This window comes from Aedes aegypti, chromosome 2 (assembly GCF_002204515.2).
Source record: "Aedes aegypti strain LVP_AGWG chromosome 2, AaegL5.0 Primary Assembly, whole genome shotgun sequence".
Classification (NCBI taxonomy): Eukaryota; Metazoa; Arthropoda; class Insecta; order Diptera; family Culicidae; genus Aedes; species Aedes aegypti.
The window spans coordinates 388885871-388899328 of NC_035108.1; the positions used below are offsets into that span (position 1 = coordinate 388885871).

The 13458-nt window shown below is 46.5% G+C and overlaps 1 protein-coding gene across 1 annotated transcript in view; it reads right to left on the reverse strand.

Annotated features, from left to right (window-relative positions):
• Positions 1 to 1361: 1361 nt before the first annotated feature.
• LOC5577430 (zinc finger protein 600) overlaps positions 1362 to 13458 on the reverse strand; it is a 32905-nt gene continuing 20808 nt past the window's right edge. Inside the window, exons 7-9 of the mRNA XM_021846969.1 lie at positions 2558 to 2692; positions 2395 to 2494; positions 1362 to 2326 (exon numbers count right to left, since the gene is read on the reverse strand). Coding sequence (XP_021702661.1) covers positions 2229 to 2326; positions 2395 to 2494; positions 2558 to 2692 — 333 coding nt within the window. The 3' untranslated portion in view covers positions 1362 to 2228. The remainder of the gene's footprint in view (positions 2327 to 2394; positions 2495 to 2557; positions 2693 to 13458) is intronic.

The window sequence follows — 13458 nt, forward strand, 5'->3', positions numbered from 1 at the left end:
TTAGTTCACTTTCATAAAAAAAAGATCTAAATAATATTAGAGCTTTAGATAGAGCAAGACTTATGTTCGATGTCCGTGTGCGCATTGCGGGGGCCATCATAAGTCTAACTTTTGGGATTGCCCTTTCCGTAGGCGAGTCGTGTTTTTCGTTTCCAGAATTCCCTTGAAAGAGTATCGAACAATGCTCATTTTTTCAGTTAACGATCGCTTGATTATGAATCATACCCATCAGGTGGATTATAAATATGCTCATTCACAAACTAATTTTGTTCCATCGGGTAGTCGTTCGAATCTTTTGATTTCGAATGGATCTACCCAAGGAAAATCCTATGCCGATATCGTAGTAGGTTATTCAAACTTCTCCCCTTTTAATACTACGAGTAACCTTTCTAATTGTTTCAAATAAAATGAAAAATAAATCTGCCGAAAAATAAATCCTATCAGCTTTACGTTTGATTATTTTCGAGCAGACAGGAATATTTATAAAACATATAGCGATAGTAATTTTGATATTACAATTCTTGATATTGAACAAAACTTGATATTGTCAATGCTATTGAAACTTCAACAAATTCCATTGTCGAAGCCAGGGGCTTTGCAATACCAAAATGTGAAATACCAAAATTTGAATCCATGATTATAGACAATGATCTTAAACTCTTGACCATCTTAAAAACGTGAGGAGAAGGCAATTCCAATGCATTCGCGATCCTTCTATGAACATTATATGGAAGGATATGCAGAAAGAAATTAAAAAAGATTTTCTCAATTAAGAAACCAAAGTTTTGCAAAAAAAAATCTCAATTGAACCCTTGCTCTAAGTTCTTTTGGAAATGATCTAAACTTAAAAAAAAAACCTCAGGAGTCAATTCTGGCATTGGAAGAGGGAAAAAGACAAAGCACAAAAACATGCGGTGCAGTTTGAAAGCGCGCACAATTATAATTTAGGACTTACTAGTCCAATAGAAAATCAAGTTACTCAGGATTTCGAAAACATTCACAAACAAGAGAATGTTTTCGAAAATTCCTGGGAGACTGATTTGGAAGAAGTAAAAACTATTATTGAAAAAAATGAAAGCGCCTGGCGATTATAGAATTTTCTACATCCTCATGAAGAAACTTCCAGAAAGTAGCTTATCATTTTTAGTAGATATATTTAACAAATGTTTTCAGTTGGCATATTTTCCTGGCCAATAGAAAAATGCTAAGGTTGTACCAATTTTAAAACCAGACAAAATTCATGCAGAAGCTTCTAGCTATTGTCCAATCAGTGTGTTTTCCTCAGATTGTTCATGAAAAATCGATGTTCGGTAATCAATCACTACAGATAGGATTACATTAGAAAATAAAAAAATATCATCTTTACAATACATTTTAAACTTTATTACGAAAACTTATTGCCATCTATACACTTTTTTCTTCAGAACAACAGAACAAATTAATGTGATTTTTTTTTCTCGTTTACATCGTGTATGTACACTTAAGATTCTAAATTTGAAATTATTCTCTTCCAATCCTAATTTGTACGGTTGAATATAACCTTACTACTGATGTTGAGGAAAACAGATTATTACTTTTTAAATAAAACTAATCAAATTAAAAGCTAGAAAAAAAATTGCATAACACAGAAAAATGACAGTATACAGGGATGTATTTGAACGCACCATCATGATCAATTTTCTGAATTTTTGATACTTAGTTAGACAACTATTTACAATTTTTTCTTATTTCAAGTGAATACGCCTTTTTCCATTTACAAATCTAAAGCTTGCTATGAATTTATTTCCTTATCGTTTTTACACAATTGTATAGCGTTTGATAACGCCATTAAAATTAATAAATACTACGACTTTCTATTTTCCGATAAAATTACATTGATATATTTTTCAACCTTCATTTATTTTCAATCTAGCAATTTTTCCGCTTAAAAACGAAACACTAAAACTATGGCATTAGAAAAATAAAATGGACATCCGCTACAAAAAAAAAGTTTCACTATGGCTTTTCGAAATTATTTTCATTTCAACACCTCAGCAAGGTAATCGAGCATACCCGTTTTCGAACAAAAGCGAACAGAAAAATGTTTTCTTCACGATTCTGACAAAAACAAAAATGAGTAAGTCGAGTACAAATGGTACCGAAAAAAAACTGCCATTTGATATCTGTGCCTCTAGTTTCGATCACAATCATTGCAACGAAAGGATTAAAATTTATTTCCGATCTACGATTTACATCGATCCGATGATCACTTCTCGCGACTGTTCGTCCATTTCGATGATTTCCTCCTTCTGCACGACCTGGGTTTGATGGAGGGGAGCGGTTTGACCTGAGTAGGATAGAAAAAAACACTCATTTAGTGTACTAATTTCAAGATAACTCGTCGGCAAAAAATACCATATTTTTCGTGTATTCCCCGATGTCGCTTCAGGGCAAATCGATCAGCGAACGCAGCCGAACAGATGTCGCACTTGAAGGGCTTCAGACCAGAGTGTACCTGAAATAATAAGAACAGGAAGTTAAAGAATTGGCTGGGCGTATTGCGCGAAACACCGTTTACCTTTTCGTGATTTTTGAGATGTGCAGCTTGGCTAAACGCGGACTGGCAACGGTTGCACTTGTAGGGCTTTTCACCGGTGTGGATACGCCGATGGTTCCAGAGGGTGGCGTGCCGGGCAAATCCTTTATCGCAGACCTACGACGGAGACAATGAAACATAATCAATATAGTGACTATTATAAGTCTCTATTTTGTTACAATCTAAGTAATAGTAAACCGGATCCCATTCCAAAAGTGCCACTTTTAATTCATCAAGACAGAAAAGATTTTTTAAAGCTATCGAGCTTATATTTGGCCACGATATACGTAGTACTGAAGTGCCTTTTTATGACAAGACAATTCCAGACCACATGCCAAGGTGAATCATGGAAGTGTGCAAATTATAGTTCTATTCCCTGTTAGCTGAGGCATGTAGGAGATTCAGCACCGAACCTATTCAGTGCAGGTACTGCCTATAGCAAATATGTCCTGACATAAACTGCGTCAGATGCAGATGGAAGTTTTCTTACCCCAGGTTTCTTTTATACCAATCTAACACATTTGGTATTAGCCGATGGATCCAGCTACCTTCAGTGCAGTTATCCCATTCCTGCTGCCAACCTCTGAGCGTTGCCTCCTTACACGCGTCGCGCACTCCTCTGATACCTCTTTGGTTGAAGCATTGAACATCTTTCTTGGTGATGAGCCCGATGGGCGTCATTCCGACTGTGATGCACACGGCCTCTTTAGAAACCTTCCGGTATGCACTTGCTACTCTTAAGCACATGATCCTGTACGTGCTTTCCAGTCGCTTTAGGTTTTTGCTCGTTCTAAGCGCTTTGACCAGTCCTCGATACCTCAGCATGGATAGTGCCACGCCTGCCAGGAGCTTGCGTTTGCTGGCAATTCTGTTAGAAATCATCCTTGAAAGCGCCGTTATAGCCGTAGATGTCCTTTTATAGCCATATTTAAGCTGAGCTTGTCATCGAGCATTACCCCAAGATGCCTAATGGATCGCTTGGACTCTATGATGCAATCATGTAACGCAGTGGTCACCAAACAGCGGCCCACGGGACGCATGTGGCCCTTGAGGAGGTTTGGTGCGGCCCACGAATGGATTTTGAATATTAATGTGATGCGGCCCGCATGTTAATATTTTTTTCATGCTGATGTTTAATCTTTTACTCTTGGAAAGTCAGTCATTGAAATCATGTAAAATATTTTTGCGTTCATCCATCTTCATGGCATAAGGAGTAATAGGAAATTGACTTTAACTCATTCAAAGGTTCAAAGTTTCTGTCAAACCTGAAATTTTTAGAATGACTGTTCCGTCTCCCAACGGAAGCGAGAACCACTGCCAGCAAACCCATCAACACTCTGCCGCCAATCAACGAGCGCCACGCGTTCGCCAGCGTGAACGACATCGAAGACGTATGTCTTTTACTTTTTCCCACCACTTATGCTCAAGCCAACCGCAGTCTCAACGGCTGCATCAGTTCACTTTCACTCGACGCCGAGAACGCATCGTTTGCGTAGAAACAGTAAATCATTATTAAACTAATGTAAAGAGAAGAGAATAAAGTTTGTAGTTAAGCGTAGCCGTCCGCGTTCAATTCCTTCGCATCCCAAGAAAAGTTGGCCCTTGCCAATCCTCCCGCGGAAGTGATCCTTTCGCCGCGAAGTGTTTTGTTCCGCCGTGTTTTTCCCCCCAAAGTGTATTACAGTCCGCTGCCTTTCGACCCACCCTGCTGGGCTCGAACATCTGGTCCTTCGAACCGGATCACTAGTGCCGTGTAGTGATTTCTTGTGAAGATTCTGCCGGATTTGACCGCCGGCCGAGTGGTGCATCCGGTGAAGAAAACACCCAGAAAATCCCTCCTGCATTGTGTCGCCGCCCGAGTGGCGCAAGCGGAAAAAAAGTGTTGTGACGATCCAGCCGGATCGAGCCGTCGACCGCCCGCGTCGTCGGCGTGCAAAAGTGTGAAAAAGTTTGCCCACGCTGTGCATGTTCGAACGTGTTCGTTCGAGACGAGCTACGCTAGTGTGGAACAAAGTGGAAAACGAATCAAAACAAGTTTTCTCCCGCTGCTGTGAATGCCCGAGCAAAAACTTTGAACTGAAAAACTGCGTCGCGAGTTTCGAACGAAAAGTTTTCGCGCGTTCGAGAAAAAGTGCGCACAAGTAGTGCGCTGTGTAACAAGCCCTGGTGTAAAAGTGTTTTCGCGACGAGTTGAGTTCCGAAACGCGTCCGAAAGTGTTGAACTGTGCGCGATCCTGAATAAGAAGAGCGTGAAGAAAAACAGTGCTAAATGCCGCCTGTGACGCGGTCGAAACAAGTCGAAGAAAATAACGCTAATCAGCAGCAACCAGTGGAGGACCAAGATTCGGTATCCGTTGCCGATACTTCCGGATCGTTCCACGGATTCGCCGAGTGGGAAGCACAAATGGATCCAGAAACGAAGAAGGAGTTTGAGAAGGCCGTCAGGCAGCGCAACCAGGTAAAAATGAAGCTGGTGAGGATAAACCGGACGCTGGCCTGCAACCAAGAAATTGGATTGGCACAACTGAATGTGCTGACCAAAAGTCTTTCTGCCACCTACGCGGAATTCAGCCAATTCCACTCCCAGATTGTGGGGCTGGTACCGGATGAGGCGATGGAGGAGCAAGACCAGGAATACGCCGATTACGAGGAGATGCACTATGCTGCGTCCAACGTCGTCGAAGCGCTGATTTTGGCAGCAAAGCCAGCTGCTGTCCCTCCAACCAGTGCAACAGCGCCTCAAGTGGTCATCCAACAGCAACCATTGAAGGCACCGATTCCGACGTTCGATGGGAGCTATGCCGCCTGGCCTAAGTTCAAGGCCATCTTCCAAGACTTGATGGAGAACTCGGGGGATAGTGACGCAATCAAACTCTATCACCTTGACAAGGCGCTCATCGGCGAGGCAGCAGGTGTCCTGGATACGAAGGTCCTCAGTGAAGGTGATTACGACCAAGCTTGGGACATTTTGACGGACCGCTTCGAGAATAAACGCGTGATTGTGGAAACTCACATCCGTGGGTTGTTATCTCTCAAGAAGATGACCTCGGAGACCCACAAAGAGCTTCGAGCGCTCCTCAATGAAGCCACCCGTCATGTCGAGAGCCTCCGCTACCTCGAGCAGGAAATGACCGGAGTATCGGAACACATCATCGTGTATCTGATCATCTCAGCGCTGGACAAGTCAACCCGGAAGGCCTGGGAAAGTACCCAGAAGAAAGGACAGCTTCCCAAGTACTCGCAGACCATCGATTTCCTGAAGTCCAGGTGTCAGATCCTGGAAAACTGCGATGCAGCGTTTCCAACAACAAACCCTACAGTGAAGCCGAGGCAATTCCAGCAACTTCCGAAGCAATCCCAGAAGAGCCATGCAGTTTCCACTACTATTTCGCAAGCGTGCGAGATTTGTGGTGGTGATCATCGGAACATCCAGTGCACCGCATTGGACAAGCTGAGTGCCTCCCAGAAGCAAGAGAAGGTTCGAGCTGCAGGAGTTTGCTTCAACTGCCTGCGTAAAGGGCACCGCTCCCGAGAGTGTCCATCCGATAAGTCGTGCCGCAAGTGCCAACGCCGGCACCACACGCTGCTCCATGATGATGGGGCACCCATCCAAGTGACGAAGTCGAACGTTTCCCTTCCCGTGGAGTCCGTGGTAAACCTACCACCGGTTCCGGCTGCTCCGGAACAACCGAAGTCGGGGCAGATGAATCCTCCTGTGGGCCAGCCTGTGTCCACTACCTGTTCGTCGAACTTCGCCCAGTCGTCCAAGACGGTACTGCTGCTTACCGCAGTGGTGCAGGTGTTTGACAAGCGAAATCAGCCATTCCCATGTCGTGTCCTGCTGGACAGCGGCTCTCAGGTAAATTTTGTGACCGAAGAATTAGCAAATCGACTAGGTTTACCGAAGAAGCCAGCTAACGTCCCGATTACTGGTATCAACGCCTTGCGCACTCTGGCCCGCGACAAGGTAACCCTGAGAATTCGATCCCGAGTGTCCAGCTTTCAAGCCAGCCTGGAGTGCCTAGTGACACCGAAAGTGACGGGCACGATTCCATCGTCCAAGATCAACATCAACCACTGGGACATTCCTGACGGAGTGGTTCTGGCCGATCCTGAGTTCCACACACCCGACAAGGTGGATCTACTAATCGGCGCGGAACTATTCTTCGACATTTTGAAACCGAGTCAGCTCAATCTAGCGGACAACCTTCCGATGTTGCGAGACACTCATTTCGGGTGGATCGTATCCGGCGTCATCGTCGAGCCTCAAGTCACAAACGTTTCCGTCCAGCAATCCAACCACGCTACCGTCGAAGATGTCGAGCGAATGATGCAGCAGCTCTGGAAAATCGAGGAAGTGCCAGACGTTCCCAAGCTTTCATCCGAGGAGTTGGCCTGCGAAGCCCACTTCTTGTCCACCTATCAGCGAGATGAAGATGGACGATTCATCGTGAAGCTACCGTTCAAGCAGAATATCAACCAGCTAGACGACTGCCGCGCTCTAGCACTCAAGAGGTTCCTGCTGGAGAAGAGACTCGTCCGCAATCCAGAACTGCAGACGCAGTACGTGGAGTTCCTCCGGGAGTACGAAGCTCTTGGACACTGCCACGAAGTCCGGGAAACCGACGACCCTCCAAATCAGCTAGCGTATTACATGCCGCATCACGCGGTGTTACGACCTTCCAGCTCGAGCACGAAATGTCGTGTCGTGTTCGACGCCAGCGCCAAGTCTTCAGCATCCGAGCTGTCCCTGAACGAAGTGCTGCAGGTAGGACCTGTAGTACAGAATGATCTGCATTTCATCGTCCTGCGCTTCCGGAAGTTCAAGATAGCGTTCTCCGGAGACGTATCCAAAATGTACCGTCAGGTACTGCATGCGAAACAAGATCATCGTTTCCTGCGAATCTTTTGGAGACCCCACCCGTTGCAACCGCTGCGGGTCCTGGAGTTGTCTACCGTTACCTACGGTACCGCATCGGCACCATTCCTAGCTACTAGGTGCTTGGTGCAGTTGGTGGAAGAAGACGGCGATGCCTTTCCAATCGCCTCTCGTATCGTGAAAGAGGAAACGTATATGGATGATGTGCTCTCCGGCGCAGACTCGGTGGAAGAGGCCATCGAAGCCCAGCGACAACTGAAGCAACTCCTGGAGCTAGGAGGATTCCCCATCCACAAGTGGTGCTCGAACTCCGAAGAATTTCTCGAGCACATCCCCGAAGAAGATCGCGAGCAGAAGAAGCCATTGGAAGAACGAGGAGTGAACGAAGCCATCAAGGTGCTCGGTTTGCTCTGGGACCCGAGTGCTGATACCTTGTTCATCGCCAACCATCCGAAGGCCACGACAGCAGCCGACCAGCAACGTGTGACGAAGAGAATGATGTATTCGGAGATCGCCAAGTTCTTCGACCCTTTGGGTTTGGTGTCGCCGGTCATAGTATTGGCGAAGCTCCTGGCTCAGCGACTGTGGCAGCTCAAGATCGGCTGGGACGATCCGGTCGACGAAGCAACAGCGCAAGAGTGGCAAGAATTGCAAACATCGTTGTCACATTTGCACCAAATCGATATCCCGAGATGCGTAACCTTCTATGAAGTGATTGCGTATGAGCTGCACGGGTTCTCCGATGCCTCAACCGTGGCGTACGGGGCCTGTGTCTACCTGCGAAGCTTGTTTGCCGACGGTTCGGCGAAACTACGACTCCTCACCAGTAAGTCCAAGTTGGCTCCTCTGCATGACCTTTCCATTCCTCGGAAAGAGTTGTGCGCCGCTCTCCTGCTCACCCGGTTGGTGCAAAGGGTGTTACCAGCCCTGGACATGACGTTCCGGGAAATTGTGCTGTGGTGCGATAGTACGATTGTCCTGGCCTGGATACGAAAGCCTCTCAACCAACTACAGTTGTTCGTACGAAATCGAATCGCTGTAATCCAAGAGAATACCGGAGACTACAGATGGGAGTACGTTCGGTCCCTGCGAAACCCCGCTGATATCGTTTCCCGAGGCCAACTACCAGAAACACTGAAGAACAACCAGCTTTGGTGGAATGGCCCGGACTTTCTCCAAAGGGTGGAATACGACATCGACTTGCCGCAGTTCGTTCCAGACGATCAGTTGCCCGAACTCAAAGGAGTGATAACCAGTCCGGCTGTAAGTATCGAACCGTTTCCATTTTTCTCCAGGTTCAGTAGCTTCCGAACTATGCAACGTATCATGGGGTACGTGCTGCGATTCGTCAACAACTGCCGAAACCCTCGCAATCAGCGCGTATCAAGCCGGCATCTGACCGTTGGTGAACTTCGTCGGTCAACTGAAGCCATCCTCCACGTAATCCAGCTCGTTCATTTGGCGGACGAGATTAAGCGAGTGAAAGCCAACGAACCCTGTAAGAGACTCGCCAACCTTCGTCCGATTTACTCTGATGGCCTATTGAGAGTGGGCGGCCGTTTGGATCGCTCGCTGCTACCCTTCGAGAATCGTCATCCCATCATCTTGCCGGATAAGGATCCGGTTGTACGCCTGTTGGTGCAACAGATGCACATCGAACTGCTTCACGTCGGGCAGACCGGCCTGATGAAGGCCCTGCGCCAACGTGACTGGCTCCTGAATGCTCGTTCCACCATTCGTTTGATCACCCGTACATGTGTGAGATGCTTCCGAGTCAACCCAAGCAACAACAGCCAGCTAATGGGTAACCTGCCTGCTGCCAGAGTTGTACCATCACCTCCGTTCGCCGTCACCGGCGTAGATTACGCCGGCCCGTTCATCATCAAGCAAGGAGCGCGCCGTCCAGCGTTGATCAAGGCATACGTCTCCGTCTACGTGTGCATGACTACCAAGGCTGTCCACCTGGAAGCAGTGTCGGACTTGAGCACCGATGCTTTCCTGGCGTCCCTTAAGCGTTTTATCGGACGACGAGGCATGGTTCAACAGCTCCACTCGGATAACGCCACCAATTTCCGAGGAGCCCACCACGAGTTGAACGAGCTATACCGACAATTCCAAGACCAACAATCAGTATCGACCATCGAAGACTTCTGCCGCTCCCGTGAGATTGAGTGGCATTTCATCCCGCCGGATGCACCGGAGTTCGGCGGCCTATGGGAGGCCGCAGTGAAATCTGCGAAGACCCACCTCAAGCGCATCGTCGGCAACGTCAAGTTAACGTTCGAGGAACTGTCTACCGTCTTGGTTGAGATCGAGGCGGTATTGAACTCTCGACCACTGTTCACCATCTCCAACGACCCTGCAGATCCGCTGGTGATTACACCGGCCCACTACCTTATCGGCCGTCCGCTCACCGCCATGGCCGAGCCTTCGCTAGAACATGTCAACGCAACCCGCTTGACTCGATGGCAGCATCTCCAGCTAATGCGAGAACATTTCTGGCGCGCATGGAGCCGGGAATACCTCAACACGTTACAGCCAAGGAAGAAGAATCTCCGAACTGTGCCCAACATCAGGAAGGGCATGGTAGTTCTACTCCACGATCGAAATCAACCTCCGCTCTACTGGAAGATGGGCCGTGTTACAGCGGTCTACCCTGGTGACGATGGCTTAGTCCGAGCTGTCGACGTGTACACAGGAGGATCACCCTTCCGCCGTCCAATCAACAAGCTGTCGGTGCTACCCATCGAGGACAACCAACCTGGTTCCGACCAACCGCTCCGTGAGGATTGTTGAGTACCCTCAACGGGGGGTGTATGTTCCGTCTCCCAACGGAAGCGAGAACCACTGCCAGCAAACCCATCAACACTCTGCCGCCAATCAACGAGCGCCACGCGTTCGCCAGCGTGAACGACATCGAAGACGTATGTCTTTTACTTTTTCCCACCACTTATGCTCAAGCCAACCGCAGTCTCAACGGCTGCATCAGTTCACTTTCACTCGACGCCGAGAACGCATCGTTTGCGTAGAAACAGTAAATCATTATTAAACTAATGTAAAGAGAAGAGAATAAAGTTTGTAGTTAAGCGTAGCCGTCCGCGTTCAATTCCTTCGCATCCCAAGAAAAGTTGGCCCTTGCCAATCCTCCCGCGGAAGTGATCCTTTCGCCGCGAAGTGTTTTGTTCCGCCGTGTTTTTCCCCCCAAAGTGTATTACAGTCCGCTGCCTTTCGACCCACCCTGCTGGGCTCGAACAATGACAGAATGTTAAAAGGAAGGCTAAGGGCCTGCAAGAGTCTTCAAATATCTAAAAATATCTCTGCTGAACATATTTCAGTTTGCAAAATTTAACCAGGATCTTAGTCTTGCAGAGGTGTCTGCATTTTGACTTCAAAAGTGTCTCCTATTCTGTAAATTTTTGAAAACTATGTTATTCGAAATATTTGAATATGGACTGCTTTTTGTATGGTTGAGGAGCCCAAACGCAAAGAGATATACATGATTGGTCAATACATTTGCAACTTTTTCGATCATCCATACAAAATGAGCAATTTTTCTGACAACATATATTTTTAAGTATTTAAAAATTGAATACAAAGAGATCAAAAGTAATATCGATCCGATTGAAGTGAATTTCGCGAAAACAATTTTGAACGATTTATTTAAAAGAGACAAGTATCTTCTCCATAATTGTTAATCTCATCTTAATGTACAACCTTGCTGAAGATATTATCAATCTGTTTTGTCAAATGTTTGGTTTGTGTGAATTAAGAAATATGTCAAAAAAATTAACGTTACTGCCTTTAAAATGAAAAATGAATCGATCCATAAAAAATAGATAAAAACCTTTAAAGTAGACCATTCTGCATTATTAATTGGAAAAGTTGCAAATGCATTGTCCAATACAGTAAGTGACATGTTGATCAAATTTGAGTTAAATGTACTTATAAAGCTCTGTCCCTAGCTTTTGACATGTATTTCAACATGAGTTTTTTCGACATGAATTCTTTTATAATAGCTAACATAATTCATCATAAACATGGCATTGTTTCTCTGTCACTTATATCTTTGCTTCCAAACCCCTCTGCTTTGATCATAAAGTTCCCAGAAATGTATCACAGTAAGGACCCGATTTTGTCAGCCCCTTGATGAATTTTAGGCTGACAAAATGGGGAACCTGACAAAATCGGGTTATTTTATATTGTTCCTATTTTTCAAATTTGGACGTGTTACATAGTCTTTTAAGAGGGCGTAGCCAGTTTTTTTATCAGGGGCTCCCCCTCCCTTATTGTTCGCGCACAGAGCGAACGTTTAAGAATATCTTAACGGTCATCACCCTATCGCCGTACACCCTATTATTGTAACACGCATTACCCATCCTAATGGCAATGATTATGTATTGGCTGGCGGCTGATGAGCGTCGTGAGACGGCTAGCATCACGCGGACTGCACGTGGAGAGAGACGTGTAACGAACATGTAGAAACATGTTTAGTTCGTCGCGTCGACCAATGGAGAAGAGGTTTATGCTGATTGGTGGGTGGTAAATTGGACAACAAGAGAATGAGTTAGTTTGTAGAGGATCAGTTTTCTTTTAATCATCGACGAATAAACATCGGAATCGGTAAAAGTTAAAGTGAAGGTTTCTTTTTCTTGGACACCCGAAAGAAAACAGTCTTTTTCAAGACTATTGAGTTGTTGAGTTGAGTCGAGCTATCGTCAGCTGCTGTTCCCGCTGGCACTTTCTTCAGACGAAGGAATTGCCCATCCGTCAAGTGTCCGTGATCGGATATTTTTGGTCCATTCGAGCCGGATCCCCGAGCGATCCGCATCTGCGTGTCGTCAATCTGACGATTGAGACACCCGCACCGATACAGTCCGCTTACCTCTGTCGCCAATCTGACGATTGCGACAAAATTGTTGCTGTGACGATAGCCGACGGAGTCTTTGGAAAAAATATTCCTTGGTTGTCCAAGAGTGTTTTTGGTGAATCGATAAATACTTCGCAAGTAAGTCGCGCGCGAGTGTGTGACAGTGCTAGTCCGATATTTCAAACCGTAAGTTATCCGCGCGCGTGTGTTTCCGGCGTGATCGCCAAGTGGTTTTTCCTGGACGTGTCCGAACACGTTCTGTTGTGTGGTGCGAGGGAGCGCATCACAGTACCTGTCGAACTGCGAGCAAGTGAACGGATCGCCAAACTAAGTGGATATTTTCTCGAACGTGTCCGAACACGTTTCGCTTCCAGCTGGAGTATTGTCCGTTATCTGTTTAACCCGCAAGTAAGTCGCGCGCGAGTGATTACGGCATGATCGCCAAACATCTGTGTATGAACTTGAAGTAAACCGAAAAAGTTTAAACCCGAAAGTAAATCGCGCGCGAGTGGAACAGTGGAAACCGAGTTTGTCCGATACTTTTAACACGTATTAGTCCGCGCGCGAGTGCCACAAAATGCCATTGAATCGCACACCTCCAAAAAGTGAAAAGAGAGACAAGATGGAATACATTACGACCCTGGTGTTACAGCGTGGACAGGCGAAGGCGCAAGTCACGAAGATTCGCAAGGCGTTGGATGGAATGGCAGGAGCTGGATCCGTTCCACCGAATATGGCTGTGCTGGCTGTGTATTCGAAGAAACTGGATCGATTCTACGAGGAGTATCGCCAGTACCATGAGCAAATCATCGGGCTCATTTCCGATGAACGGATGGACGAGCAAATCGAAGCGTACGATTTGTTCGAAACGCAACACACTGAAACGTGTGCGTTGCTTGAGACGATTGTGCAGTCAATCACTATCACAACAAATGATGCACAAAGAAATACACAGCAGGCACAGGACCCTCCACGCATAATTATACAGCAGCAGCCGTTGAAGGCACCGATCCCTTCCTTCGACGGGAAGCCAGAGAATTGGCCACGCTTCAAGGCCATGTTCCTGGATGTCATGCGAACATCAGCCGATTCAGACGCCATTAAGCTCTATCATTTGGACAGAGCTCTGGTCGGCAC